Source organism: Patagioenas fasciata, chromosome 36, assembly GCF_037038585.1.
Source record: "Patagioenas fasciata isolate bPatFas1 chromosome 36, bPatFas1.hap1, whole genome shotgun sequence".
Lineage (NCBI taxonomy): Eukaryota > Metazoa > Chordata > Aves > Columbiformes > Columbidae > Patagioenas > Patagioenas fasciata.
This window is the reverse complement of record NC_092555.1, coordinates 3,536,503-3,560,843: the sequence shown is the minus strand read 5'-3', so window position 1 is coordinate 3,560,843 and position 24,341 is coordinate 3,536,503. Positions and strand designations below refer to the sequence as shown.

Genomic DNA, 24,341 nt, shown 5'->3' with positions numbered 1-24,341 from the left:
CCGTGCCCCCAGACTCGATGTCGTGGGAGCCGCTGGTGCTGGAGACGCTGGAGGACGCGGTGCCGCGGGCGCGCGCCGGACACTGCGCCGTGGCCATCGCCACGCGCCTCTACATCTGGAGCGGGCGCGACGGGTACCGCAAGGCCTGGAACAACCAGGTGTGCTGCAAGGACCTCTGGTACCTGGAGACAGGTGAGCCCGATGGACCCCGCGTGCCCCCAATGGACCCCGGCGTGCCCCCAATGGACCCCACGTGCCCCCAATGGACCCCGCGTGCCCCGCGACGGGGGGCGCCGGGACCCTGGGGTGACCCGGAATGGGGACTCTAGGACCCGGCGGTGTCCTGGAATGAGGTCTCTCTAGGACCCTGGGGTGTCTTTGGGACCCTGGAGTGCCCTGGGATGGGTGGCACCAGGACCCTGGGATGTCCTGGAATGAGGTCTCTCTAGGACCCTGGGGTGCCTCTAGAACCTTGGGGTGTCTCTAGGACCTTGGGGTGTCTCTAGGACCTTGGGGTGTCTCTAGGCGCGGGTGACTTTAGGGCCCTGGGGTGATTTTAGGACCCTGGGGCTCCCTGGGATGGGATCAGGGATGGGGATGGGGGTCTTTAGGACCCTGGGGTGTCTTTAGGACCCTGGGGTGACTTTAGGACCCTGGGGTGATTTTAGGACCCTGGGGCTCCCTGGGATGGGATCAGGGATGGGGATGGGGGTCTTTAGGACCCAGGGGTGCCCCAGGACTGGGTGTCTTTAGGACCCTGGGGTGTCTTTGGGACCCTGGGGTGTCTTTAGGACCCTGGGGTGCCCCTGGACTGGGTGTCTTTAGGACCCTGGGGTGTCTTTGGGACCCTGGGGTGCCTTTGGGACCCTGGGGTGTCTTTAGGACCCTGGGGTGCCTTTGGGGCCCCGGGGGGCGCGGGGGGCGGCGTCTCCCGTGGCTCCGTGCCTGAGGAGCCGCGTGTCCCCGCAGAGCGCCCCCCGGCGCCCGGGCGCGTGCAGCTGGTGCGGGATGGGGTCAGGGACCCTGGGGTGCCTTTGGGGCCCCGGGGGGCGCGGGGGGCGGCGTCTCCCGTGGCTCCGTGGTTAAGGAGCCGCGTGTCCCCGCAGAGCGCCCCCCGGCGCCCGGGCGCGTGCAGCTGGTGCGCGCCAACACGGCCTCGCTGGAGGTGAGCTGGGGCGCGGTGCCCACGGCCGACTCCTACCTGCTGCAGCTGCAGAAGTACGAGCTGCCCGCCGCCCCCGCGCCCCCCCCGGTGCCCTCCGTGCCCGCCAACCCCCCCCGCAGCCCCGCGCCCGCCGCCCCCGCCCCGCCCCCCCCGCCGCCGCCCCCGCCGCCGCCCCCCCCCCGCGGGGCTCACGCTGCTGCCCCCGGCCCCCCCGCCCGCCCCCGGCGCCCCCCCCGCCGCCGCCGCCCCCCCCGCCGCCCCCCCCGCCGCCCCCCCCGCGCCGCCCGGGGTGCAGGTGCTGCCCGCCGGCCCCCCCGCCCCCGCCGCCGCCCCCCCCGCCATCGCCGGAGCCGCAGCGCGAGCGGCAGGTGAGCGGGGGAGGGGGCATGGGGGACGTGGGGGGGATGGGGGGCATGGGGGAGCATTGGGGGGGATGGGGGGCATTGGGGACATTGGGGGGATGGGGGACGTGGGGGGGGATGGGGGGCATGGGGGAGCATTGGGGGGGATGGGGGGCATTGGGGACATTGGGGGGATGGGGGACGTGGGGGGGGATGGGGGGCATGGGGGAGCATTGGGGGGGATGGGGGGCATTGGGGACATTGGGGGGATGGGGGACATGGGGGGGTCCCAGGGGGGTGTGGGGACACTGGTGACACTGGGGGGCCACTGGGGGGGTCTGGGCATACTGGGGACACGGGGGGTCTGTGGGACACGGGGGGGGTCCCAGGGGGGTGTGGAGCCGCTGGTGGCGCTGGGGGCCACTGGTGGCACTGGGTGGCCACGGGTGGCGCTGGGCCCACGGGTGGCGCTGGGCCCACGGGTGGTGCTGAACCCACGGGTGGTGCTGAACCCACGGGTGGCGCTGGGCCCACGGGTGGCGCTGAACCCGGGGGGCGCGGGTCCCACAGGGGTGCCGGCGGTGCTGAAGGTGAGCGGCCCCCCCCCGGCGGGCGCGGGGCCCCCCCTGGTGACGGTGCGCGCGGCCGGGACCCCCGGCAAGGCCCCGGTGACGGTGACGTCCCTGCCGGCCGGCGTGCGCATGGTGGTGCCCAGCCAGGGGACACAGGGCACGGTGAGGGACTCGGGGACACGGGGGGGACACGGGGGACACGGGGGACATGGGGACACGGGGGGCATGGGGGGACATGGGGGACATGGGGGACATGGGGACACGGGGGGCATGGGGGGACATGGGGTATATGGGGACATGGGGGACGTGAAGACATGGGGGACATGGGGACATGGGGGGGTCACAGGTGTCCCTGAGGTGTCGCAGGTGTCCCTGGGGGGACATGGAGGGACATGAGGGACACGGGGGGACATGGGGGACACAGGGGGACATGGGGACATGGAGGACATGGGGGACACGGGGGGACACGGGGAGACATGGGGGACATGGGGGACATGGGGGGACATGGGGGACACGAGAGACACGGGGGGACATGGGGGGGCATGGGGTACATGGGGACATGGGGGACGTGAAGACATGGGGGTGCATGGGGGGACATGGGGGACATGGGGGACATGGGGACATGGGGGACATGGGGACACGGGGGTGCATGGGGGGACATGGGGGACATGGGGGACATGGGGACATGGGGGGGTCACAGGTGTCCCTGAGGTGTCGCAGGTGTCCCTGGGGGGACATGGAGGGACATGGGGGACACGGGGGGACATGGGGGGCGTGGGGACATGGGGACATGGGGGACACAGGGGGACATGGGGGACATGGGGGACATGGAGGACATGGGGGACACAGGGGGACATGGGGGACATGGGGGGACATGGGGGACACAGGGGGACATGAGGGACGTGGGGGGTCACAGGTGTCCCTGAGGTGTCACAGCTGTCCCTGGGGGGACACGGGGGGACATGTGGACATGGAGGACATGGGGGACACGGGGGGACATGGGGGACGGGGGGGTCACAGGTGTCCCTGAGGTGTCACAGCTGTCCCTGGGGGGACGTGGGGGTCACAATTGTCCCTGGGGGTGACACACGTGGGTCACAGGTGCCCCATCAGCCCCAAGGTGAGCAGCACGGCCACCTGGGCTGTGGGGACAGGGGGTGACTCTGGGGTGGCGCAGGAGGTGACCCAGGTGCCATTGGTGACACAGGTGACACTGAGGTGACATTGGTGACCCCGATGTCCCTGTCCCCAGGTGCTGGGCAGCACCCCCAATGAGCGGGATGGCGGCGCTGGGTGTGGGGACAGGGGTGACTGGGGTGGCTCTGGGGTGACCCAGGTGACACTGAGGTGACACTGGCGCCATGTCCCTGTCCGCAGGTGCTGGGCAGCAGCCCCCAGATGAGCGGGATGGTGGCGCTGGGTGTGGGGACAGGGGGTGGCTGGGGTGGCTCTGGGGTGGCTCTGCTCACTCTGGTGACACAGGGAGGTGACACAGGTGACAGGTGACACTGAGGTGACATTGGTGACACCGGTGCTGTCCGCAGGTGCTGGGCAGCAGCCCCCAGATGAGCGGGATGGCGGCGCTGGGTGTGGGGACAGGGGTGACAGGGGGTGACTGGGGGGACTCTGTGGTGACCCAGGTGACACTGAGGTGACCCAGGTGACACAGGGAGGTGACCCCGATGTCCCTGTCCCCAGGTGCTGGGCAGCAGCCCCCAGATGAGCGGGATGGCGGCGCTGGGTGTGGGGACAGGGGTGACAGGGGGTGACTGGGGTGGCTCTGGGGTGACCCAGGTGACACTGAGGTGACCCAGGTGACACAGGGAGGTGACCCCGATGTCCCTGTGCGCAGGTGCTGGGCAGCACCCCCAGATGAGCGGGATGGCGGCGCTGGGTGTGGGGACAGGGGGTGACAGGGGGTGACTGGGGGGACTCTGTGGTGACCCAGGTGACGCTGAGGTGACCCAGGTGACACTGAGGTGACACTGGTGCCACCGGTGCTGTGCGCAGGTGCTGGGCAGCAGCCCCCAGATGAGCGGGATGGCGGCGCTGGGTGTGGGGACAGGGGTGGCTGTGGTGGCTCTGGGGTGACCCAGGTGACACAGGGAGGTGACCCAGGTGACACTGAGGTGACACTGGTGCCATGTCCCTGTGCGCAGGTGCTGGGCAGCAGCCCCCAGATGAGCGGGATGGCGGCGCTGGGTGTGGGGACAGGGGTGACTGGGGTGGCTCTGGGGTGACCCAGGTGACACTGAGGTGACATTGGTGACACTGAGGTGACACTGGTGACACTGGTGCCACTGGTGCTGTGCGCAGGTGCTGGGCAGCAGCCCCCAGATGAGCGGGATGGCGGCGCTGGGTGTGGGGACAGGGGTGACTGGGGTGGCTCTGGGGTGACCCAGGTGACACTGAGGTGCCATTGGTGCCACTGGTGCTGTGCGCAGGTGCTGGGCAGCACCCCCAGATGAGCGGGATGGCGGCGCTGGGTGTGGGGACAGGGGTGACTGGGGTGGCTCTGGGGTGACCCAGGTGACACTGAGGTGACCCAGGTGACACAGGGAGGTGACCCTGATGTCCCTGTGCGCAGGTGCTGGGCAGCAGCCCCCAGATGAGCGGGATGGCGGCGCTGGGTGTGGGGACAGGGGTGGCTGTGGTGGCTCTGGGGTGACCCAGGTGACACAGGGAGGTGACCCAGGTGACACTGAGGTGACACTGGTGCCATGTCCCTGTGCGCAGGTGCTGGGCAGCAGCCCCCAGATGAGCGGGATGGCGGCGCTGGGTGTGGGGACAGGGGTGACAGGGGGTGACTGGGGGGACTCTGTGGTGACCCAGGTGACACTGAGGTGACCCAGGTGACACAGGGAGGTGACCCCGATGTCGCTGTGCGCAGGTGCTGGGCAGCACCCCCAGATGAGCGGGATGGCGGCGCTGGGTGTGGGGACAGGGGTGACAGGGGGTGACTGGGGGGACTCTGTGGTGACCCAGGTGACACTGAGGTGCCATTGGTGACACTGAGGTGCCATTGGTGCCACTGGTGCTGTGCGCAGGTGCTGGGCAGCAGCCCCCAGATGAGCGGGATGGCGGCGCTGGGTGTGGGGACAGGGGTGACAGGGGTGGCTCTGGGGTGACCCAGGTGACACAGGGAGGTGACCCAGGTGACACAGGGAGGTGACCCCGATGTCCCTGTGCGCAGGTGCTGGGCAGCAGCCCCCAGATGAGCGGGATGGCGGCGCTGGCGGCGGCGGCCGCTGCCACCCAGAAGATCCCCCCCGCGCCGGGCGCCACCACCGTGCTCAGCGTCCCCCCCGGCGCCACCATCGTCAAGAGCGTGGCCCCCGGAGCCACCGCCCTGCCCGGCGCCGTCAAGGTGGCGTCGGCACCCGTCATGGTGAGGGGACACGGGGGGGACACTGAGGGGACACGGGGGACATGGGGGACATGAGGGGACATGGGGGGGACACTGAGGGGACACGGGGGGGGACACGGGGGGGACACTGCAGGGACACAGGGGGGGACACCGTGGGGACACGGGGGACACTGCGGGGACACGGGGGGACACGGGGGGGACATGGGGGACACGAGGGGACACGGGGGGGGACACTGAGGGGACACTGCAGGGACACGGGGACACGGGGGGGACACTGCAGGGACACGGGGGGGACACAGGGGGTCCCTGGGGCAGCACAGGTGTCCCTGGGGGGGGACACAGGGGTCCCTGGGGTGTCACAGGGGTCCCTGGGGTGTCACAGGGGTCCTTGGGGGGGCACGGGGGTCACAGATGTCCCTGGGGGACCCGGTGTCCCCATTATCCCCAATGCCCCAGGTGAGTAACCCATTGTCCCCATGTCCCCACTAACCCATTGTCCCCAATGTCCCCATTAACCCATTGTCCCCATGTCCCCATTAACCCAATGTCCCCATGTCCCGGTGTCCCAGGTGAGTAACCCATTGTCCCCAATGTCCCCATTAACCCAATGTCCCCATGTCCCCATGTCCCAGGTGAGTAACCCATTGTCCCCATGTCCCCATTAATCCAATGTCCCCATTGTCCCCATTGTCCCCATGTCCCCATTGTCCCCATGTCCCAGGTGAGTAACCCATTGTCCCCAATGTCCCCATTAACCCATTGTCCCCATTAACCCAGTGTCCCCATGTCCCCATGTCCCAGGTGAGTAACCCATTGTCCCCATGTCCCCATGTCCCCATGTCCCAGGTGAGTAACCCATTGTCCCCATGTCCTCATTGTCCCCACTAACCCAATGTCCCCATGTCCCCGTGTCCCCATGTCCCAGGTGAGTAACCCATTGTCCCCATGTCCCCATTAACCCAATGTCCCCATGTCCCCATGTCCCAGGTGAGTAACCCATTGTCCCCAATGTCCCCATTAACCCATTGTCCCCATTAACCCAGCGTCCCCATTGTCCCCATGTCCCAGGTGAGTAACCCGGCGACGCGGATGCTGAAGACGGCGGCGGCGCAGGTGGGGGGCGCCGGGGGGGCCGCGGTGACCAACGCCCCCGCCCGCCCCATCATCACGGTGCACAAGTCGGGGACGGTGACGGTGGCGCAGCCGGCGCAGGTCATGACCACCGTGGTGGGGGGCGTCACCAAGACCATCACCCTGGTCAAGAGCCCTATCTCCGTGCCGGGGGGCAGCGCCCTGGTGAGGGCCCCGAGCGGGGGGCTGGGAGGCACCAGTCTGGGGAGAGGGGGGGATTTGGGCCCATTTGGGGGGTTCTGGGTCCATCAACCCCAGGCTGGGGGGGGCTGGGAGGCACCACTGTGGGGGAGAGGGGGGGGATGTGGCCCCTGAACCTGGAGGTGGTTTGGCCCAGAAACCCCAGTCTGGGGGGCTGGGAGGCACCAATTTGGGGGAGAGAGGGGGGATTTGGGTCCATTTGGGGGGTTCTGGGTCCATCAACCCCAGGCTGGGGGGGGCTGGGAGGCACCACTGTGGGGGAGAGGGGGGGGATGTGGCCCCTGAACCTCGAGGTGGTTTGGCCCAGAAACCCCAGTCTGGGGGGCTGGGAGGCACCAATTTGGGGGAGATGGGGGGGTTTGGCCCCTGAACCTGGAGGTGATTTGGCCCATCAACCCCAGTCTGGGGGGCTGGGAGGCACCAATTTGGGAGAGATGGGGGGGATTTGATCCATAAACCGCAGTTTAAGGGGTCGTCTGGAAGGGACCAATTTGGGGGAGATGGGGGGATTTGGTCCCTGAACCTGGAGGTGGTTTGACCCATAAACCCCAGTCTGGGGGGCTGGGAGGCACCAATTTGGGGGAGAGAGGGGGAATTGGGGTCCATTTGGGGGGTTCTGGGTCCATCAGCCCCAGTCTGGGGGGGCTGGGTCCGCACTCTGTAGTTGTGGGGGGTTGTGCCCCGTTCTGGGGCCCCCGGGGGGTTTGGGGTCCCTGACCCCGTGCCCCCCCAGATCTCCAACCTGGGGAAGGTGATGTCGGTTCAGACCAAACCGGGCCAGGGCTCCGGTGTCACCGGCCCCGCGGCCACCGGCCCGGTCACCCAGATCATCCAGGTGGGACCCCCGTGGCCCCAGCGCCCCTCCCCCCGTGGCCCCCCACGTCCCCCCCACGTCCCCCCCACGTCCCCCCCTGCCCCCCACATCCCGCTGACCCCCATGTCCTCCCGACCCCCGTGTCCCCCTGCGTCCCCCTGACCCCCATGTCCAATTGTCCCCCCCTGCCCCCATGTCCCCCCACGTCCCCCCAATCCCCACGTCCCCCTGACCCCCATGTCCAATTGTCCCCCATGTCCCCCCCACGTCCCCATGTCCCTCGTGTCCCCCATGTCCCCTGACCCCCATGTCCCCCATGTCCCCATGTCCTCCACGTCCCCATGTCCCCCTGACCCCCCCATCCCCCTGACCCCCACGTCACCCATGTCCCTGTGTCCCCCCATGTCCCCATTACCCCCCACGTCCCCATGTCCCCTGTGTCCCCCATGTCCCCCATGTCCCTGTGTCCCCCCTGTCCCCCGTCCCCTGATCCGCGCGTCCCCCGATCCGCGTGTCCCCCTGATCCGCGCGTCCCCTGTGCGCAGACCAAGGGTCCCCTGCCCGCGGGCACCATCCTGAAGCTGGTGACGTCGGGGGAGGGGAAGCCCACGACCATCCTGACCAGCACCCAGGCCGGGGGGGGCGGGGCGGGCGCCAAGGGCCCCCCCACCCTGCTGGGCATCAGCAGCGTGGCCCCCGGCACCACCAAGCCCGGCACCACCACCATCATCAAAACCATCCCGGTGTCCGCCATCCTCACCCAGCCCGGCGCCACCGGTGGGTGCGGCCGCGGGGACACCGCGGACACCCGGGTTGGGGACACCGGGGACACCGCCCATGGGGACACTGGGGTTGGGGACACCGCGGACCTGGGGACACCGGGGACATGGGGACACCTGGGAACACTGGGGTTGGGGACACCCGGGGACACCGCGGACATGGGGACACCGGGGACACCAGGGTTGGGGACACCCGGGGACACCGCGGACATGGGGACACCGGGGACACCAGGGTTGGGGACACCCGGGGACACCGCGGACATGGGGACACCACCCATGGGGACACCCAGGTTGGGGACACCGCGGACCTGGGGACACCGGGGACGTGGGGACACCCAGGGACACCGGGGACACCGCCCATGGGGACACCGCGGACATGGGGACACCGGGGACACCGGGGTTGGGGACACCCAGGGACACCGGGGACACCGCACATGGGGACACCGGGGACACCGGGGTTGGGGACACCCGGGGACACCGCGGACATGGGGACAGGGGGACACCGCCCATGGGGACACCCAGGTTGGGGACACCCGGGGACACTGGGGTTGGGGACACCACTGGGGGCTGGGGACACGGGGACACCAGGGCTGAGGACATGGGGACACCACCCATGGGGACACCCGGGGACATGGGGACACCTGGGGACACTGGGGTTGGGGACACCCGGGGACACTGGGGTTGGGGACACCGCAGAGGGTGGGGACACCAGGGGGGGTTGGGGACACCGTGGGGGGGTTGGGGACACCAGGGTTGGGGACACCAGGGGGGGTTGGGGACACCAGGGGGGTTGGGGACACCGGGGTTGGGGACACAGCAGGGAGGTTGGGGATACCATGGGGGGGTTGGGGACACCGGGGGGGGGTGGGGACACCGGGGGGGGGTGGGGACGCTGCGGGGGGGTCACATTGTCACCGCCCCCGTGTCCCCCAGGTGTCACCAGCAGCCCCGGCATCAAGTCCCCGATCACCATCATCACCACCAAGGTGATGACGTCGGGCACCGGCGCCCCCGCCAAAATCATCACGGCCGTGCCCAAGCTGGGGGGCGGGCACGGGCAGCAGGGGGTCACCCAGGTACGGACCCCCCGTGTCACCCCCCGTGTCACCCCCCGTGTCACCGTGTCACCCCCGGGCACGGGCAGCAGGGGGTCACACAGGTACAGACCCCCCCGTCACCCCCCGTGTCACTGTGTCACCCCCGGGCACGGGCAGCAGGGGGTCACCCAGGTACGGCCCCCCCATGTCACCCCCCGTGTCACCCCCGTGTCACCCCCCGTGTCACCCCCCGTGTCACCCCCCGTGTCACCGTGTCACCCCCAGGCACGGGCAGCAGGGGGTCACCCAGGTACGGACCCCCCAATGTCACCGTGTCACCCCCCGTGTCACCCCCCATGTCACCCCCCGTGTCACCCCCGGGCACGGGCAGCAGGGGGTCACGCAGGTACGGACCCCCCCGTGTCACCCCCCAGTGTCACTGTGTCACCCCTCATGTCACCCCCCGTGTCACCCCCCGTGTCACCCCCCGTGTCACCCCCCATGTCACCGTGTCACTCCCCATTGTCACCGTGTCACCCCCCTGTGTCACCGTGTCATCCCCCAGTGTCACCGTGTCACCCCCCCAGTGTCACCGTGTCACCCCCCTGTGTCACCGTGTCACCCCCCAGTGTCACCGTGTCACCCCCCTGTGTCACCGTGTCACCCCCCCATGTCACCGTGTCACTCCCCATTGTCACCGTGTCACCCCCCAGTGTCACCATGTCACCCCCCCGTGTCACTCCCCAGTGTCACCGTGTCACCCCCCGTGTCACTGTGTCACCCCCCAGTGTCACCGTCTCACCCCTGGGCACGGGCAGCAGGGGTCACGCAGGTACGGACCCCCGTGTCACCGTGTCACCCCCCAGTGTCACCGTGTCACCCCCCCAGTGTCACCGTGTCACCCCCCAGTGTCACCGTGTCACTCCCCATTGTCACCGTGTCACCCCCCAGTGTCACCGTGTCACCCCCCATTGTCACCGTGTCACCCCTGGGCACGGGCAGCAGGGGTCACGCAGGTACGGCCCCCCCGTGTCACCGTGTCAGCCCCCCAGTGTCACTGTGTCACCCCCCATGGGGTCACTGACCCCCCCCAGTGTCCCCATGTCCCCCCATGGTGTCCCCATGGTGTCCCCTCCCGCCCGCAGGTGGTGCTGAAGGGCGCTCCGGGGCAGCCGGGGCCCATCCTGCGCACGGCGCCCGTGTCCCCCATTGTGTCCCCATGTCCCCCCATGGTGTCCCCGTGTCCCCCCATGGTGTCCCCATTGTCACCATGTCCCCTGTCCGCAGGTGGTGCTGAAGGGCGCTCCGGGGCAGCCGGGGACCATCCTGCGCACGGTGCCGGTGGGGGGGGTGCGCCTGGTCACCCCGGTCACCGTCTCCGCCGTCAAGCCCACGGTCACCACGCTGGTGGTCAAGGGCACCACGGGTGAGTGGGGCGGGCGGCGCCGTGACGTCACCGTGAGGTCACCGTGATGTCACCGTGATGTCACCGTGGTGGCACCGTGGTGTCACCGTGATGTCACTTTGGCACTGTGGGAGCTCTGATGTCACCATGGGTGCTCTGATGTCACCATGGGAGCTCAGTGACGTCACCATGGGAGCTCTGACGTCACCATGGGAGCTCAGTGACATCACCATGGGAGCTCTGACGTCACCATGGGAGCTCTGATGTCACCATGGGAGCTCAGTGATGTCACAATGGGAGCTCTGACGTCACCATGGGAGCTCAGTGACGTCACCATGGGAGCTCTGACGTCACCATGGGAGCTCAGTGACGTCACCATGGGTGCTCTGATGTCACCATGGGAGCTCAGTGATGTCACCATGGGAGCTCTGACGTCACCATGGGAGCTCTGATGTCACCATGGGAGCTCAGTGATGTCACCATGGGAGCTCTGACGTCACCATGGGAGCTCTGATGTCACCATGGGAGCTCAGTGACATCACCATGGGAGCTCTGACGTCACCATGGGAGCTCTGGGAGCTGTGATGTCACTGTGACAGCTGTGACGTCACCGTGGCACCGTGGGTGCTGTGACATCACCATGGGAGCTGTGATGTCACTGTGGGCGCTGTGACATCACCATGGCACCGCGGTCTCTGTGACGTCACCGCAGTCTCTGTGACGTCACCGCGGTCTCTGTGACGTCACCGCGGGCTCTGTGACGTCACCGTGGGCTCTGTGACGTCACCGCGGGCTCTGTGACGTCACCGTGGTCTCTGTGACGTCACCGCGGCTCTGACGCCCCTGTCCCCGCAGCGGTGCCCACGCTGGGCTCGGTGACCGGGACGGTCTCATCCAGCCTGGGGGGCTCGGCCGGAGCCGCCCCCAGCACCACCCTGGGCGCCCCCAGCACCACCCTGGGCGCCCCCAGCACCACCCTGGGGGTCTCCAGCACCACCCTGGGCGCCACCAGCACCACCCTGGGCGCCACCAGCACCGCCCTGGGCGCCATGGCCGCGCTGGGCAGCCCGGGGCTCAGCACCGGCGCCATCGCCGTGTCCGCGCCCGCCGGCGCCATCGGCTCCTCCGCCCTCTCCGTGCAGGTAACGGGACGGGGGACACGGGGACAGCCCTGGGGACACAGGGACAGCCCTGGGGACATGGGGACAGCCCTGGGGACACGGGGACAGCCCTGGGGACACCCCTGGGGACATGGGGACAGCACTGGGGACATGGGGATAGCACTGGGGACACCCCTGGGGACACGGGGACAGCACTGGGGACACCCCTGGGGACACGGGGACAGCACTGGGGACACAGGGACAGCCCTGGGGACACGGGGACAGCACTGGGGACACGGGGACAGCACTGGGGACACCCCTGGGGACACGGGGACAGCACTGGGGACACCCCTGGGGACACGGGGACAGCACTGGGGACACAGGGACAGCCCTGGGGACACGGGGACAGCCCTGGGGACACCGCTGGGGACATGGGGACAGCACTGGGGACACCCCTGGGGACACGGGGACAGCCCTGGGGACACCCCTGGGGACATGGGGACAGCCCTGGGGACACGGGGACAGCCCTGGGGACACCCCTGGGGACATGGGGACAGCCCTGGGGACACGGGGACAGCCCTGGGGACACCCCTGGGGACATGGGGACAGCACTGGGGACATGGGGACAGCACTGGGGACACCCCTGGGGACACGGGGACAGCACTGGGGACATGGGGATAGCACTGGGGACACCCCTGGGGACACGGGGACAGCACTGGGGACACCTGGGGACATTCCCATGGTGCCAGTGGGGGGGTCCCCAGGTTCCATGGTGCGAGTGGGGGGGGTCCAATGGTGACAATGGGGGGGTCCCCGGGTCCCATGGTGACAGTGGGGGGGTCCCCGGGTCCCATGGTGACAATGGGGGGGTCCCCGGGTCCCATGGTGGCAGTGGGGGGGTCCCCGGGTCCCATGGTGACAATGGGGGGGTCCCCGGGTCCCATGGTGACAATGGGGGGGTCCCCGGGTCCCATGGTGGCAGTGGGGGGGTCCCCGGGTCCCATGGTGCCAGTGGGGGGGTCCCCTTGCCCCAGCCCCATGGTGCCAGTGGGGGGGTCCCCGGGTCCAATGGTGACAATGGGGGGGGGTCCCGTTGCCCCAGCCCCATGGTGACAATGCGGGGGTCCCCGGGTCCCATGGTGGCAGTGGGGGGTCCCATGGTGACAATGGGGGGTCCCCTTGCCCCAGCCCCATGGTGACAGTGGGGGGGTCCCCGGGTCCCATGGTGGCAGTGGGGGGGTCCCTGGGTCCCATGGTGCCAGTGGGGGGGTCCCCGGGTCCCATGGTGCCAGTGGGGGGGTCCCCAGGTCCCATGGTGACAATGGGGGGGGTCCCCTTGCCCCAGCCCCATGGTGCCAGTGGGGGGGTCCCCAGGTCCCATGGTGGCAGTGGGGGGGGGTCCCCTTGCCCCAGCCCCATGGTGGCAGTGGGGGGGTCCCCGGGTCCAATGGTGACAATGGGGGGGTCCCCGGGTCCCATGGTGACAATGGGGGGATCCCTGGGTCCCATGGTGGCAATGGGGGGGTCCCCGGGTCCCATGGTGGCAGTGGGGGGGTCCCCACCCCGCCCCCCTGACGCGCTGTGGGGCCGCAGCCGGGGTCCCAGCCCACGCAGGTGACGCTGATCACGGCGCCGGGGGGCGTGGAGCCCCAGCCCGTCCCCGACCTCCCCGTCTCCATCCTGGCGTCGCCCACCAGCGAGCAGCCCGGGGGGGCCCCCCCCGCGCCCCCCCCCGAGCCCGGCCCCGCCGAGGGGGGCGCGGGGACCCCCGGCACCGTCACCCTGCTCTGCTCCAACCCCCCCTGCGAGACCCACGACACCGGCACCACCAACACCGTCACCGTGGCCGTGGGGTCAAGTTCATGTTCCAACCCCCCCTGCGAGACCCACGAGACCGGGACGACCAACACGGTGACCATGGCCATGGGGTCAAGTTCATGTTCAAACCCCCCCTGCGAGACCCACGAGACCGGGACGACCAACACGGTGACCATGGCCATGGGGTCAAGTTCATGTTCAAACCCCCCCTGCGAGACCCACGAGACCGGCACCACCAACACCGTCACCATGGCGTCAAGTTCATGTTCGAACCCCCCGTGTGAGACCCATGAGACGGGAACGACCAACACGGCGACCACCACCATGGCCCTGGGGTCAAGTTCATGTTCGAACCCCCCCTGCGAGACCCACGAGACCGGCACCACCCACACGGTGACGATGGCCGTGGGGTCAAGTTCATGTTCCAACCCCCCGTGTGAAACACATGAGACCGGCACCACCAACACAGCAACAACCACCATGGCCGTGGGGTCAAGTTCATGTTCGAACCCCCCGTGTGAGACCCACGAGATGGGAACGACCAACACGGCGACCACCACCATGGCCATGGGGTCAAGTTCATGTTCGAACCCCCCCTGCGAGACCCACGAGACCGGCACCACCCACACGGTGACCACGGCGTCAAGTTCATGTTCGAACCCCCCGTGTGAGACCCACGAGACCGGGACGACCAACACGGTGACGACCGTGGGGTCAAGGTCGTGTTCCAACCCCCCACGTGACCCCCACGAGACCAGGACGACCAACACGGCGACCCCCACCATGGCCACGGGCTCAAGGTCAAGTTCAAACCCCCCCTGCGAGACCCACGAGACCGGCACCACCCACACGGTGACCACGGCGGGGTCAAGTTCATGTTCCAACCCCCCCTGCGAGACCCACGAGACCGGCACCACCAACACGGTGACCACGGCGGGGTCAAGTTCATGTTCCAACCCCCCCTGCGAGACCCACGAGACCGGCACCACCAACACGGTGACCACGGCGGGGTCAAGTTCATGTTCCAACCCCCCCTGCGAGACCCACGAGACCGGCACCACCAACACGGTGACCACGGCGGGGTCAAGTTCATGTTCGAACCCCCCCTGCGAGACCCACGAGACCGGCACCACCAACACGGTGACCACGGCGTCGAGTTCGCGTTCCAACCCCCCCCATGAGACCGGAACCACCAACCCGGCGCCGGCGGCCTCGGGGTCAAGGTCAAGTTCAACCCCCCCTCCCGAGGCCGCCGTGACCCCGGGGTCAAGTTCGTGCTCCAACCCCCCCTGCGAGACCCACGAGACCGGCACCACCAACACCCCCACGACCACCACGGCCTCCGGGTCAAGTTCAACGGCGCCGCCCCCCCCCACGGGGCCCCCCCCGGCCACGGGGCCCCCCCCCAGCTGCTCCAACCCCCCCTGCGAGACCCACGAGACGGGGACGACCCCCACGGCCACCACGGTCACCTCCAGCATGGGCACCCACGCAGGTGACGCCGCGGGGCCCCTGGGGACGCTGGGGCCGGGGGGGGCGCCGCGCTCACCCCGCATCGCTGTCCCCCCAGAGCCCCCCCGGGAGCCAGCGGGCAGGGGGAGCCCCCGCTGCCCCCCCCGGGGGAGGGGACGCCCCGCGCTGTCACCACCGTCACCCAATCCACGCCGGCGCCGGGCCCCGCTGTGCCGGTGAGGGGACGCCGGGGGGGGACATTGGGGGGGTGGGGACATTGGGGGGGGGTTGGGGGTATTGGGGGGGTTGGGTGTTGGGGGGGTTGGGGACATTGTGGGGGGGTTGGGGGTTGGGGGGGTTGGGGACATTGGGGGGGGTGGGGACATTGGGGGGATTGGGGACATTGGGGGGGGTGGGGTGTTGGGGGGGTTGGGGACATGGGGGGGGCTGGGGACACGGGGGGGATTTGGGGACACGGGGGGTGGGGGATATGGGGGGAGCTTGGGGACGTTGGGGGGGGTGGGGGACATTATAGGGGGGATATTGGGGGGCTTGGGGACATTATGGGGGGGTTGGGGACATTGTGAGGGGGTTGGGGACATTATAGGGGGGATATTGGGGGGTGGGGGGTTGGGGGGTTGGGGACAGGGAGGGGGTTGGGGACGTGGGGGGGATTTGGGGACACGGGGGGTGGGGGATATGGGGGGAGGTGGGGGACGTTGTGGGGGGGTTGGGGACACGGGGGTGGGGGTGGGGCCGGGGGGTCCCCGGTGGTGCCGGGGGGGGCGCAGGGGGGTCCCTGAGCCTCCCCTCCCCCTCTCCCCAGAGCATCTCGGCGCTCACCGAGCCCCCCGCCCCGCCCCCCCCCCGCGCCCCCGCCCGAGCCCGCCCCGCCCCTCCCCCTCCCCCTCCCCCTCCCCCTCCCCGCCGCCCCCTCCCCCCCGCCCCCCGGCGCCCCCTCCCCCCGCCCCCCGGCGCCGCCGCCCCGCCCCCCCCGTCCCCGCCCCCCCTGGCCGTGGTGGTGCTGCCCCCCCCGCCCCCCGGCGCGCAGGGGGGGGCGGAGGGGGAGGGGGAGGGGGAGGGGCTGGCGCTGCCCCCCGCGCCCCCCGCGCCCCCCGCGCTGGGGCTCAGCCCCGAGGAGCTGGCGGTGACGGTGGCGGCGGAGGCGGCGGCGGCCGCGGCCACCGAGGAGGCCCAGGCGCTGGCCATCCAGGCCGTGCTGCAGGCCGCGCAGCACGCCGTCATGGGTAGGGGACATTGGGGACATCGGGGGGGACATGGGGGGACATGGGGACATCAGGGGGGATGGGGACATGGGGGGACATGGGGACATGGGGACATCGGGGGGGATGGGGACATGGGGACATGGGGGGACATGGGGACATGGCCCAGGCGCTGGCCGTCCAGGCCGTGCTGCAGGCCGCGCAGCACCCGTCATGGGTAGGGGACATTGGGGACATTGGGGACATCGGGGGGGATGGGGACATGGGGGGGATGGGGGACATCAGGGGGGATGGAGGACATGGGGATGGGGACATTGGGGGCGATGGGGACATTGGGGGTGATGGGGACATTGGGGGTGATGGGGACATGGGGACATGGGGGAACATGGGGACCTTGGGGGGATGGGGACATTGGGGGGATGGGGACATTGGGGGCAATGAGGACATTGGGAGTAATGGGGGTGATGGGGACATTGGGGACATGGTTGTGTCACTGTACCCGTGTCCCTGTCCCTGTCCCCAACGCTGTGTCCCTGTCCCCGTGTCCCTGTCCCTGTCCCCGTGTCCCTGTCCCTGTCCCCAACACTGCGTCCCTGTCCCCGTGTCCCTGTCCCCATGTCCCTGTCCCCGTGTCCCTGTCCCCAACGCTGTGTCCCTGTCCCCGTGTCCCTGTCCCCATGTCCCTGTCCCTGTCCCCAACGCTGTGTCCCTGTCCCCGTGTCCCTGTCCCTGTCCCCAACGCTGCGTCCCTGTCCCCAACACTGTGTCCCTGTCCCTGTCCCCAGGCTCGTCGGAGCCCCTGGACAGCGGGGACCCCTCGGGGGCCCCCCCGGACGAGCCCCCCCCGGGCGGCGCCGCCCTCCCGCTGGTGCTGACTCAGCAGGAGCTGGCGGCCCTGGTGCAGCTGCCCCCGCCCCCCGAGGGGCCCCCGGCGCCCGCCCCCCCCACCGAGGCGCTGGCCCCCGCCGACAGCCTCAACGACCCCCCCAACGGGCTGGGGGACGCGGGGGGGGGCGCCATGGGGACCCCCCCGGACGGTGAGGACGGGGGTGCTTGGGGGGCTCTGGGGGGCTATGGGGTCTATGGGGGTCTATGAGGTCTATGGGGGTCTATTGGGGTCTGTGGAGGTCTATGGGGGTCTATGGGGTCTGTGGGGGTCTATGATGGTCTTTGAAGGTCTATGATGGTCTATGGGGGTCTGTGGGGGTCTATGGGGTCTATGATGGTCTATGGGGGTCTATGGGGTCTGTGAGGTCCATGGGGGTCTATGGGGTCTATGAGGGTCCATGGGGGTCTTTGGGGGGTCTGTGGGGTGCATGGGGGTCTATGGGGTGTATGGGGGTCTATGGCAGTTATTGGCCTCGTGACCCCCCCGGACAGTGAGAATTAGGTCCTATGGTGGTCTATGGGGTCTATGGGGTCTATGAGGGTCTATGGGGTCTGTGATGGCCTATGGTGGTCTATGGGGGGCTATGGGGTCTATGATGGTCTATGGGGGTCTATGGGGGGCTATGGGGTCTGTGATGGTCTATGGGGGTCTATGGGGGGCTATGGGCTCTATGATGGTCTATGGGGGTCTATGAGGGTCAATGGGGTCTATGATGGCCTATGGGGGTCTGTAGGGGTCTATGGGGGTCTATAGGGGGTCTATAGGGGTCTATGGGGGTTATGAGCCTCGTGACCCCCCAAAGCAACAACGTAGTTGGATTTGGGTGGATTTGGGTGGATTTGGGGTGGATTTGGGTGGATTTGGGTGGATTTGGGGTGGATTTGGGTGGATTTGGGGTGGATTTGGGTGGATTTGGGGTGATTTGGGGTGGATTTGTGCCTATTCCGTGTGGATTTTTGGGGTGACCCCCCTCCCCCATCTTTCCAGGCCTGGCCCCCCCCGTCCCGTTCGCGGTGGGCGCGGGGGGGCCCAGCCCGGCCAAGCTGCAGGCGGCGGCCGCCCTGGCCGAGGTGGCCAACGGCATCGAGCCCCCCCCGCCGCCTTGACCTTGACCCCGGGCGGGGCCGCGGGGGCGCCCGCCCGCCCCCCCCAGCCGCCGCGGGGGGAGGGGGAGGGGCAGGAGGAGGGGGGGGCGGGGAGGGAGCCCCCCCCCCCGGCCCAGGGCGCCGCCGCCCCCCCGGCCAAGGGCGAGGGGGGGTCCCCCCAGCCCCCCAAGGTCAAGCGCGACAACCAATGGTTCGACGTGGGGGTGGTCAAGGGCACCACCATGATGGTCACGCACTATTTCCTGCCCCCCGACGACGCCGCCCCCGACGTGAGTGGGGGGGTCCCGGTGTCACCGGGGGGGTCCTGGTGTCCCCATGGGTGTCCTGGTGTCCCCATGGGTGTCCTGGTGTCCCCATGTCCCTGGGGGGTCCCCATGTCCCCATGGGTGTCTTGGTGTCCCTGGGGGGTCCCCATGTCCCCAGGGGTCCCCATGTCCCCATGGGTGTCTTGGTGTCCCTGGAGGGTTCCCCATGTCCCTGGGGGGTCCCCATGTCCCCATGGGTGTCTTGGTGTCCCTGGAGGGGTCCCCATGTCCTTGGGGGGGGTCCCCATGTTCCTGGGGGGGTCCCCACGTCCCCATGGGTGTCCTGGGTCCCTGGGGGGCCCTGTGTCCCCACAAGTGTCCTGGTGTCACTGCGGGGTTCCCATGTCCCCAATGACCCCCATGTCCCCATGTCCCCAATGTCCCCCTGTCCCCAGGAGGACGCAGCGTCCCCCCCGACCACTCCCAGCTGTGTCCCCACTGATGTCCCCATGTCCCCACTGATGTCCCCATGTCCCCAATGATGTCCCCATGTCCCCAATGTCCCCCTGTCCCCCCAGGAGGACGCGGCGTCCCCCCCGACCTCTCCCAGCTGTGTCCCCAATGACGTCCCCATGTCCCCAGTGATGTCCCCATGTCCCCAGTGATGTCCCCAATGTCCCCCTGTCCCCAGGAGGACGCGGTGTCCCCCCCCGACCACTCCCAGCTGTGTCCCCAATGACGTCCCCATGTCCCCAATGATGTCCCCAATGTCCCCAGTGATGTCCCCAATGTCCCCCTGTCCCCCCAGGAAGACGCGGCGTCCCCCCCCGACCACTCCCAGCTGTGTCCCCAATGATGTCCCCATGTCCCCACTGATGTCCCCAATGTCCCCAGTGATGTCCCCAATGTCCCCCTGTCCCCCCAGGAGGACGCGGCGTCCCCCCCGACCACTCCCAGCTGCGGCGCCAGGAGCTCCAGCCCGGCACCGCCTACAAATTCCGGGTGGCCGCGCTCAACGCCTGCGGCCGGGGCCCCTTCTCCGAGCTGGCGGCCTTCAAGACCTGCCTGCCCGGCTTCCCCGGCGCGCCCTGCGCCATCAAGATCAGCAAGGTGACGTCCCCAGGGTCCCCTGAGTGTCCCCTGGGGTCCCGGGGGTCCCTGACCCAGCCCCCGGTCCCTGACCCTGACCCTGACCCGGCCGTGACCCTGGGTCTGCACCCAACCCCGCACCCAAAGCTGCCTGCCCGGCTTCCCCGGCGCGCCCTGCGCCATCAAGATCAGCAAGGTGACGTCCCCGAGGTCCCCGAGGTCCCCTGGGGTCCCCTGGGGTCCCTGACCCAGCCCCGGGTCCCTGACCCTGACCCTGACCCGGCCGTGACCCCGGGTCTGCGCCCAACCCCGCACCCAAAGCTGCCTGCCCGGCTTCCCCGGCGCGCCCTGCGCCATCAAGATCAGCAAGGTGACGTCCCCAAGGTCCCCTGAGTGTCCCCTGGGGTCCCCTGGGGTCGCTGACCCAGCCCCGGGTCCCTGACCCTGACCCTGACCCGGCCGTGACCCCGGGTCTGCACCCAACCCCGCACCCAAAGCTGCCTGCCCGGCTTCCCCGGCGCGCCCTGCGCCATCAAGATCAGCAAGGTGACGTCCCCGAGGTCCCCGAGGTCCCCTGGGGTCCCTGACCCAGCCCCCGGTCCCTGACCCTGACCCTGACCCGGCCGTGACCCCGGGTCTGCACCCAGAGCCACCCCAGAGCCTCAGGTCTGCACCCAGAGCTGCACCCAGAGCTGCCCGCCCGGCTCCCTGGGCTGTCCCCAAGGGTCCCTGAGTGTCCCCTGGGGTCCATGAGTGTCCCCCAATGTCCCCAAGGGTTCCTGAGTGTCCCCCAATGCCCCCAATGTCCCCATGGACCCCAAAACCCCCAATGTCCCCATCACCCCCATCACCCCCAATGTCCCCAATGTCCCCATCACCCCCAATGTCCCCATTGCCCCCATCACCCCCAATGTCCCCAATGCACCCAATGTCCCCATCGTCCCAAATGCCCCCAATGTCCTCATCACCCCCAATGTCCCCATGGCCCCATCGCCCCCAATGTCCCCATTGCCCCAATGTCCCCATCACCCGCACCACCCCCAATGTCCCCATCACCCCCATCACCCCCATCACCCCCAATGTCCCCATCACCCCCATCACCCCCATCACCCCCAATGTCCCCATCACCCCCATTGTCCCCATTGCCCCCACCACCCCCAATGTCCCCATCACCCCCAATGTCCCCATCACCCCCAATGCCCCCATCACCCCCAATGCCCCCCTCACCCCCATCACCCCCATCACCCCCATCACCCCCAATGTCCCCATCACCCCCAATGTCCCCATCACCCCCAATGCCCCCATCACCCCCATCACCCCCAATGCCCCCCTCACCCCCAATGCCCCCATCACCCCCATCACCCCCAATGTCCCCATCACCCCCAATGCCCCCATCGCCCCCCTCACCCCCCCACCCCCTGACCCCCAACGCCCCGCTGTCCCCGCAGAGCCCCGACGGCGCCCACCTGACCTGGGAGCCGCCCTCGGTGACCTCGGGGCGCATCGCGGAGTACTCGGTGTACCTGGCCATCCAGGGGGGGGCGCCGGGCGAGCCCCGCGGCGCGGGGGGGGCGGGGGGGGCCCCCGCGCCCTTGGCCTTCATGCGCGTCTACTGCGGGCCCAGCCCCCACTGCCTGGTGCCGGCCGGCAGCCTGGCCGGGGCGCACATCGACCACAGCACCAAGCCGGCCATCATCTTCCGCATCGCCGCGCGCAACGACAAGGGCTACGGGCCCGCCACCCAGGTGCGGTGGCTGCAGGGTGAGTGGGTGTGGGGCGGCCCCACACGTGTGGGGCGCGGGGGGTGAGTGTGGGGCTGGGTATGGGGGGTGGGTGTGGGGTGTGGGGGTGGGCACCATGGGGATGGACACAGCCAGGGACAAGGGCTACGGGCCCGCCACCCAGGTGCGGTGGCTGCAGGGTGAGTGTGGGGCAGCCCCACACGTGTGGGGCGCGGGGGGTGAGTGTGGGGCTGGGTATGGGGGGTGGGTGTGGGGTGTGGGGGTGGGCACCGTGGGGATGGACACAGCCAGGGACAAGGGCTACGGGCCCGCCACCCAGGTGCGGTGGCTGCAGGGTGAGCTATGGGGCGGACCCACACGTGTGGGGCACGGGGGGTGAGTGTGGGGCTGGGTATGGGGGGTGGGTGTGGGGTGTGGGGATGGGCACCAGGGGGATGGACACACCCGGGGACAAGGGCTACGGGCCCGCCACCCAGGTGCGGTGGCTGCAGGGTGAGTGAGTGTGGGGCTGCCCCATAAGTGTGGGGCTGGGTATGGGGGGTGGGCACCATGGGGATGGACACAGCCAGGGACAAGGGCTACGGGCCCGCCACCCAGGTGCGGTGGCTGCAGGGTGAGTGGGTGTGGGGCGGACCCACACGTGTGGGGCTGGGTATGGGGGGTGGGCACTGGGGGTATGGACACCATGGGTATGGGCACCGTGGGGATGGACACAGCCAGGGACAAGGGCTACGGGCCCGCCACCCAGGTGCGGTGGCTGCAGGGTGAGCTATGGGGCGGACCCACACGTGTGGGGCACGGGGGGTGGGTGTGGGGCTGGGTATGGGGGATCCTGGGGGTGAGACTGGGGGGGTGGGATGGGCACCATGGGGATGGACACTGGTGAGGGGAAGGGTTATATGGACCCATTATGTCCGTCTAAGGTGGGTTATGGGGCAGACCCACAAGTGTGGGGCTGGGTATGGGGGGTGGGCACCATGGGGATGGGCACCATGGGGACGGACACTGGTGAGGGGAAGGGTTATATGGACCCATTATGAGGGTCTGGTGGCTGCAGGGTGAGCTATGGGGCGGACCCATAAGTGTGGGGCTGGGTATGCGGTGTGGGTGTGGACGCTATGGGGATGGACACTGGTAAGGAGAAGGGTTATACGAGCACATTACGGGGGTCTGGTGGGTCTAAGGTGCGCTATGGGGCAGACCCACAAGTGTGGGGCTGGGTATGGGGGGTCCTGGGAGTGAGACCGGGGCAGTGGGACCAGCCCCCCGGTCATGGGCGCTGCTGAGGGGCAGGGGCTCATGGACCCGTTCTGGGGGTCTCAGGTGGGCTATGGGGCTGCCCCACACTTGTGGGGCCCCCGAACTCCCCCCCACACGTTCCGCCCCCCAACAGAGTCCAGCAAGGACGGATCGGCCGCCAAAGCCCCCAGCAAGCGCCCGCTGGCCTCCCCCGACCTGTGAGTGGGGCTGGGGGGCTCTATGGGGCTGGGGGCTCTATGGGGCTGGGGGGGCTCTATGGGGCGGCTGTGGGGCGGTTGTGGGGCTGGGGGGCTCTACGGGGCTGGGGGGGCGGCTATGGGGCTTGGAGGCAGCTATGGGGCTGCTATGGGGCTGGGGGGGCTCTATGGGGCTGTGGGGTGGCTGTGGGGCTGGGGGGCTCTATGGGGCTTGGAGGTCGCTATGGGGCTGGGGGGCTCTATGGGGCTGTGGGGCTCTATGGGGCTGGGGGGGCTCTATGGGGCTGGGGGGCTCTATGGGGCTGGGGGGGCTCTATGGGGCTGTGGGGAGGCTGTGGGGCTGGGCTATGGGGCTGGGGGGCTCTATGGGGCTGGGGGGCTCTATGGGGTTGGGCTATGGGGCTTGGAGGGGCCTGGGGGACTCTGTGGGGCTGGGCGGTTCTATGGGGCTGGGGGCATCTATAGGGCTGAGGGGGCTCTATGGGGCTTGGGGGTGGTTCTATGGGGCTGGGGGGCTCTATGGGGCTTGGGGGTGGTTCTATGGGGCTGGGGGGCTCTATGGGGCTTGGGGGTGGTTCTATGGGGCTGGGGGGCTCTATGGGGCTTGGCTGCATTTCTATGGGGCTGGGGGGCTCTATGGGGCTTGGCTGCATTTCTATGGGGCTGGGGGGCTCTATGGGGCTTGGCTGCATTTCTATGGGGCTGGGGGGCTCTATGGGGCTTGGCTGCATTTCTATGGGGCTGGGGGGCTCTATGGGGCTTGGCTGCATTTCTATGGGGCTGGGGGGCTCTATGGGGCTTGGCTGCATTTCTATGGGGCTGGGGGGCTCTATGGGGCTTGGCTGCATTTCTCTGGGGCTGCGCTATGGGGCAGCCCCACATCTCCCCCTCCCCCCTAGGAAATCCGCTCCAAAGAAGCCCAAGGCCGACGGGCAGTGAGGGGCCCCCCCACACCCCCCCAGCCCCACAGAATCCGTGGGGCCCGGACGCCTGGGTCCCCTCGACCCCCCCCTCGCTGCGGGGGGGGTGGGGAAGGGGGGGTGGGGGAGGGGCGGGGGGGGCGGGGCCTTTTTGTACCGGTTGCAGTTGGAATGAAGTTTTGTACCCCCCCCCAGCCCCTGTACAGAACCCTATGGGGCAGCTGTGGGGCAGCTGTGGGGCAGCTGTGGGGCAGCCCCGGGCCCCCCCGTGTATTATAGGGGTGGGGGGGCCCCTCCCCCCCGTGCTGTCCGTATCTGTCGTTTTTGTGCTATTTTGAACGATTAAAAGACCTTTTTTTGGAGTAAAAACGGGCGATTTGGGGGCTTGGGGGCGGGGCTTGGGGGAGGGGGCGGGGCCAGAGGGGGAGTGGGCGGGGCGTGAGGGGGAGTGGGCGGGGCGAGAGGGGGAGCGGGCGGGGCGGGGGGAC

General features: G+C 69.5%; 1 protein-coding gene across 1 annotated transcript in view; it reads left to right on the top strand.

Moving 5' to 3' along the window:
- Nucleotides 1–24,222, top strand: part of HCFC1 (host cell factor C1) — a 38,184-nt gene extending 13,962 nt beyond the window's left edge. The window contains 21 exon segments of the mRNA XM_071801203.1: nt 13–192; nt 1,107–1,363; nt 1,419–1,533; nt 2,077–2,240; nt 5,272–5,466; nt 6,514–6,741; nt 7,511–7,612; nt 8,137–8,368; nt 9,304–9,446; nt 10,695–10,833; nt 11,668–11,954; nt 13,506–15,290; nt 15,293–15,418; nt 16,009–16,429; nt 17,191–17,442; nt 18,097–18,103; nt 18,282–18,673; nt 19,571–19,755; nt 21,183–21,495; nt 22,870–22,933; nt 23,833–24,222. Coding sequence (XP_071657304.1) covers nt 13–192; nt 1,107–1,363; nt 1,419–1,533; nt 2,077–2,240; nt 5,272–5,466; nt 6,514–6,741; nt 7,511–7,612; nt 8,137–8,368; nt 9,304–9,446; nt 10,695–10,833; nt 11,668–11,954; nt 13,506–15,290; nt 15,293–15,418; nt 16,009–16,429; nt 17,191–17,442; nt 18,097–18,103; nt 18,282–18,673; nt 19,571–19,755; nt 21,183–21,495; nt 22,870–22,933; nt 23,833–23,872 — 5,627 coding nt within the window. The 3' untranslated portion in view covers nt 23,873–24,222.
- Nucleotides 24,223–24,341: the final 119 nt, after the last annotated feature.